We start from the raw sequence: 6,802 nt of genomic DNA, 5'->3' as shown, positions 1-6,802 counted from the left end.
AGCTGCCCCAACAACAACCACAGAAGCAGAAACAACAACCACAGCTGCCCCAACAACAACCACAGCTTCAGCAACGACAACCACAGCAGCCACGACAACAACCACAGAAGCAGCAACGACAACCACAGCTGCCCCAACAACAACCACAGAAGCAACAACGACAACCACAGCTGCAGCAATGACAACAACAGCTGCCCCAACAACAATCACAGCTGCAGCAACAACAACCACAGTTGCCCCAACAACAACAACAACAGAAACAGCAACGACAACCACAGCTGCCCCAACAACAATCACAGCTGCAGCAACGACAACCACAGCTGCCCCAACAACATCCACAGATGCAGCAACGACAACCACAGCTGCCCCAACAACATCCACAGAAGCAGCAACGACAACCACAGCTGCAGCAACGACAACCACAGCTGCCCCAACAACAACCACAGAAGCAGCAACAACAACCACAGCTGCAGCAACAACCACAGAAGCAGTAACGACAACCACAGCTGCCCCAACAACAACCACAGAAGCAGCAACAACAACCACAGAAGCAGCAACGACAACCACAGCTGCCCCAACAACAACAACCACAGAAGCAGCAACGACAACCACAGCTTCCCCAACAACCACAGAATCAGCAACGACAACCACAGCTTCCCCAACAACAACAGAATCAGCAACTACAACCACAGCTGCCCCAACAACAACCACAGCTGCCCCAACAACAACCACAGAAGCAGCAACGACAACCACAGCTGCCCCAACAACAACCACAGAAGCAGCAACGACAACCACAGCTGCCCCAACAACAACCACAGAAGCAGCAACGACAACCACAGCTGCAGCAACGACAACCACAGCTGCCCCAACAACAACCACAGCTGCAGCAACAACAACCACAGCTGCCCCAACAACAACAACAGCTGCTCCCACAACAACCACAGCTGCACCAACGACAACCACAGCTGCAGCAACGACAACCACAGCAGCAGCAACGACAACCATAGCTGCTCCAACAACAACCACAGAAGCAGCAACAACAACCACAGCTGCAGCAACGACAACCACAGCTGCCCCAACAACAACCACAGCTGCTCCAACAACAACCACAGCTGCTGCTATGACAACCACAGCTGCCCCAACAACAACCACAGAAGCAGCAACGACAACCACAGCTGCCCCAACAACAACCACAGAAGCAGCAACGACAACCACAGCTGGAACAACGACAACCACAGAAGCAGAAACGACAACCACAGCTGCTCCAACAACAACGACAGAAACAGCAACGACAACGACACCTGCACCAACGACAACCACAGCTGCAGCAACGACAACCACAGCTGCCCCAACGACAACCACAGCTGCCCCAACGACAACCACAGCTGCTCCAACGACAACCACAGCTGCAGCAACGACAACCACAGCTGCAGCAACGACAACCACAGCTGCCCCAACAACAACCACACCTGCCCCAACTACAACCACAGAAGCCACGACAACCACAGCTGCCCCAACAACAACCACAGAAGCAGCAACGACAACCACAGCTGCAGCAACGACAACCACAGCTGCAGCAACAACAACCACAGCTGCAGCAACGACAACCACAGCTGCCCCAACAACAACCACAGAATCAGCAACGACAACCACAGCTGCCCCAACAACAACCACAGAAGCAGCAACGACAACCACAGCTGCTCCAACAACAACCACAGCAGCAGCAACGACAACCACAGCTGCTCCAACAACAACCACAGAAGCAGCAACGACAACCACAGCTGCAGCAACGACAACCACAGCTGCCCCAACAACAACCACAGCTGCTCCCACAACAACCACAGCTGCAGCAACGACAACCACAGCAAAGACAACAACCACAGAAGCAGCAACGACAACCACAGCTGCCCCAACAACAACCACAGAAGCAGCAACGACAACCACAGCTGCAGCAACAACAACCACAGCTGCCCAACAACAACCACAGAAGCAGCAACGACAATCACAGCTGCCCCAACAACAACCACAGCTGCAGCAACGACAACCACAGCTGCAGCAACGACAACCACAGCTGCATCACCGACAACCACAGCTGCTCCAACGACAACCACAGAAGCAGCAACGACAACCACAGCTGCCCCAACAACAACCACAGAAGCAGCAACGACAAGCACAGCTGCTCCAACGACAACCACAGCTGCCCCCAACAACAACTACAGCTGCCCCCAACAACAACCACAGAAGCAGCAGCGACAACCACAGCTGCCCCAACAACAACCACAGCTTCAGCAATGACAACCACAGCTGCTCCAACAACAACCACAGAAGCAGCAACGACAACCACAGCTGCCCCAACAACAACCACAGCTGCCCCAACAACAACCACAGAAGCAACAACGACAACCACAGCTGCAGCAACGACAACCACAGCTGCCCCAACAACAACCACAGAAGCAGCAACGACAACCACAGCTGCTCCAACGACAACCACACCTGCTCTAACAACAACCACAGCTGCCCCAACAACAAACACAGAAGCAGCAACGACAACCACAGCTGCCCCAACAACATCCACAGCTGCAGCAACAACCACAGCTGCCCCGACAACAACCACAGAAGCAGCAACGACAACCACAGCTGCCCCAACAACCACAGAAGCAGCAACGACAACCACAGCTGCAGCAATGACAACAACAGCTGCCCCAACAACAACCACAGAAGCAGCAACAACAACCACAGCTGCCCCGACAACAACCACAGAAGCAGTAACGACAAGCACAGCTGCAGCAGCGACAACCACAGCTGCCCCAACAACAACCACAGAAGCATCAACGACAACCACAGAAGCAGCAACGACAACCACAGCTGCCCCAACAACAACCACAGAAGCAGCAACGACAACGACAGCTGCAGCAACAACAACAACAGCTGCCCCAACAACAACCACAGCTGCAGCAACGACAATCACAGCTGCCCCAACAACAACCACAGAAGCAGCAACGACAACCACAGCTGCCCCAACAACATCCACAGCAGAGGCAACGACAACCACAGCTGCTCCGACAACCACAGCTGTTCCAACAACAACCACAGCTGCCCCAACAACAACCACAGCTGCCCCAACGACAACCACAGCTGCTCCAACGACAACCACAGCTGCATCACCGACAACCACAGCTGCCCCAACAACAACCACAGAAGCAGCAACGACAACAGCTGCCCCAACAACAACCACAGAAGCAGCGACAAGCACAGCTGCAGCAGCGACAACCACAGCTGCCCCAACAATAACCACAGAAGCAGCAACAAGCACAGCTGCAGCAGCGACAACCACAGCTGCCCCAACAACAACCACAGAAGCAGCAACGACAACCACAGCTGCCCCAACAACAACCACAGAATCAGCAACAACAACCACAGCTGCCCCAACAACAACCACAGTATCAGCAACGACAACCACAGCTGCCCCAACCACAGCTGCTCCAACAACAACCACAGCTGCCCCAACAACAACCACAGCTGCAGCAACGACAACCACAGCTGCATCACCGACAACCACAGCTGCTCCAACGACAACCACAGCTGCAGCAACGACAACCACAGCTGCCACAACAACCACAGAAGCAGCAACGACAACTACAGCTGCTCCAACAACAACCACAGCTGCCCCAACAACAACCACAGAAGCAGCAACGACAACGACAGCTGCAGCAACGACAACAACAGCTGCCCCAACGACAACCACAGCAACGACAATCACAGCTGCCCCAACAACAACCACAGAAGCAACAACGACAACCACAGCTGCCCCAACAACAACCACAGAAGCAGCAACGACAACCACAGCTGCTCCGACAACCACAGCTGCAGCAATGACAACCACAGCTGCCCCAACAACAACCACAGTAGCAGCAACGACAACCACAGCTGCCCCACCGACAACCACAGCTGTTCCAACAACAACAACCACAGCTGCTCCAACGACAACCACAGAAGCAGCAACGACAACCACAGCTGCCACAACAACAACCACAGAAGCAGCAACGACAACTACAGCTGCTCCAACAACAACCACAGCTGCCCCAACAACAACCACAGAAGCAGCAACGACAACGACAGCTGCAGCAACGACAACCACAGCTGCCCCAACGACAACCACAGCTGTTCCAACAACAACAACCACAGCTGCCCCAACGACAACCACAGCTGCCCCAACGACAACCACAGCTGCAGCAACGACAACCACAGCTGCATCACCGACAACCACAGCTGCTCCAACGACAACCACAGAAGCAGCAACGACAACCATAGCTGCCCCAACAACAACCACAGAAGCAGCAACGACAAGCACAGCTGCTCCAACAACAACCACAGCTGCCCCAACAACAACCACAGCTGCCCCAACAACAACCATAGAAGCAGCAACGACAACAACAGCTGCCCTAATAACAACTACAGCTGCAGCAACGACAACCACAGCTGCCCCAACAACAACCACAGAAGCAGCAATGACAACCACAGCTGCTCCAACAACAACCACAGCTGCAGCAACAACAACCACACCTACAATCCCAACAACTGCAGCCCAAGGTATATTATTTATAACCCATGTTAATTTTCCTTTTTCATTCATCATCACATCCGTGGTGTAATACAGGATGTTCACAAAATATGTATGGCTCAAAGCAATAAATGAAGGGTTAAGCTTATCCTGACATAGATCTTTTTTTTACCAAATTTGTCTTCCATTTTGATAGGTCACAAATTGAAACTATAAATATTGTCAATTTACTTGACATAAAATGGATTAAAAGCCATAACTTTAGGCAGTTGAAATGCATTTGTATAGCTTGGTTAAAATATATGAGTACGCATTTAACAATGGTATGTTTAAGGACATAACTTCCCCAACAACTCACAAACACAGGAATTATTTTACATTGACATACACAAATCCCATTGTTTTTTTTAATCACTTTACACATGTAATCTTTGTTTTTTATCCCTACAGGCTTGGAATCACTGGTACATCTACAGATGAAGATAACGTCTATTGGAGTGGTCAGCAATGAAACCATCATTGAAGGTGTTAAGCAGGTATGTTAATCAGATTGTTTAAAATAACCATTTTTGTGAAGGCTCTTCAACTAACATCAATGACATAAACTATAATGCATACATAGAAGATAAAGGGTGGGATGAAGTGAATGCGATCTTCTGATGTTTATTCTGTTTTTTCTCCATTAAGTTTTTCAGAGAACAGCTTCTGAATGAAACAGCCTACATGGTCACCGTGACAAACATTCAAAGGGTTACAGTTGCTCCATAGAAGCTGCTTGTGGATATATAAAGTCACCTCAACCTTTTTGATTAAACATGGAGGTTTAGATTTTAGGCTCAGTCCCCTTTTACATATCTTTATCATCATTGTCAAAAACAACTCTCTACTAGGCAACATTAAGACATTTTTCACTGTATAATCTTCAAAAAATATTTTCATTATCACACTGTTGGCTTTAATTCCCAGAAATATGAATAGTGGAGATGTCCATTTGGCTGAAGTATCAAATTACTTGCACACTACAATGAGAAGCTCAAACCAAGCAATCTGACCTGTCAAGAGGTTTTTAAGAGTATCATACATGGATGGGGAAACATTTTACATAAAAGACTGGCATAATAATGATAATAATAATGATAATCTTGGTGAGTGCCTCATACCAAGTGTAAGACAGTTGTACCTCGAATCAAGGAAATAAATGTGGTATAACTGACAAAAATGCACTGTCTGTTTATTTAATGTAAATCCATTTAATCTTGTACCATTAAGAACATTTTCATGTACTTTTCCAATTCACTGGATAAAAAGCACTGTGTGTATGTTGTGTGGTAGGGGCTCTGCTATTAAACAACACCTTGAACTTACTTTAGTTCAGAGAAGGAAGTCCAAGAAATTCTGTGTGCAGGTTAACTTCAAAACATTTCTGTAACATGGGCTTGAGGCATACTTAAATGATTAAGGGTGGATTAGGGTGTGGCATAAGAAGAAATCGTAGACAGTAAATGGTAGAAATGTATAATAAAAATGTCATGTGTTTAAGTAAAATTTATAAAGCACTTTTCACAAGTCTCAAAGTGCTTTGCAGGGCCAAACACAAGAAACACAATACAGAATGCACGATGAGTATTACGCATTGTTAACAATTTGTAATCCTTAGGCTTGTATAAATCATTTATTTTTTGCTTGCTGCTAGGTTTTGCAGCAAAATGTTTTAGCTTTTCACCTGCAGATATAATGTATACCTTCTCAACATCACTGATTTATATATTCAAAATATTTATCGCAAATTATTTTTTCACTAAAATTGTTATTGTTCTGATGTAAGTCTTTCAGACTTAGAAATGAGTAATAAAAGAGACATATATATTTGAAGTGGCTTCTTTGTCTTCGTGTTTATTTAGTCTTACTAGTCTACTATGCTTTCACGGCAAAATAATTAGAAAATTGAATATAGAGAAACAGCAGCAAAAGCAGCATAAGTCTTCAGTGTTGGGGTGTATAAATAGCTAAATAACCAGATCTTGGTAGTGTTAGAAAATATTGAAACGAGAATTCAATAATAATTTTTTAATGACTAAAGTTAAGCTTAGAGTTCAAAGCATGTGCATGTAATTAAAGTAGTGATACCAGTAAAACAAAGTAATAATGTAGAACAGTAGAGTTTATACTGACTGCAAAGCAGAGAGCAGATTAGTCCTGTAAAAGTGTTTTGTTACAGTAACATGCGCCTTTATGAATTAA

General features: G+C 47.2%; 1 protein-coding gene across 1 annotated transcript; it reads left to right on the top strand.

Moving 5' to 3' along the window:
* The first annotated feature begins 1,031 nt into the window (after positions 1–1,031).
* Positions 1,032–5,338, top strand: LOC144523097 (uncharacterized). The gene is made up of 3 exons (XM_078258412.1): positions 1,032–4,590; positions 5,012–5,097; positions 5,249–5,338. The coding sequence occupies exons 1-2, from the start codon at positions 1,121–1,123 to the stop codon at positions 5,070–5,072; spliced, it is 3,531 nt and encodes a 1,176-aa protein (XP_078114538.1). The 5' UTR covers positions 1,032–1,120; the 3' UTR covers positions 5,073–5,097; positions 5,249–5,338.
* The last annotated feature ends 1,464 nt before the right edge of the window (positions 5,339–6,802 follow it).

The sequence above is a fragment of the Sander vitreus genome, chromosome 9, assembly GCF_031162955.1.
Source record: "Sander vitreus isolate 19-12246 chromosome 9, sanVit1, whole genome shotgun sequence".
Taxonomy (NCBI): Eukaryota; Metazoa; Chordata; class Actinopteri; order Perciformes; family Percidae; genus Sander; species Sander vitreus.
The sequence above is the reverse complement of the archived record's forward strand: the minus strand, read 5'-3'. Positions and strand labels throughout refer to the sequence as shown.

What these genes read in the sequence shown, in the direction of transcription:
- LOC144523097 (XM_078258412.1), top strand. Translation starts at nt 1,121, where the DNA reads ATGACAACCACAGCTGCCCCAACAACAACCACAGAAGCAGCAACGACA. An exon ending in CCCAACAACTGCAGCCCAAG is followed by an intron (nt 4,591 to 5,011) that starts GTATATTATTTA and finishes TTATCCCTACAG; the next exon opens with GCTTGGAATCACTGGTACAT.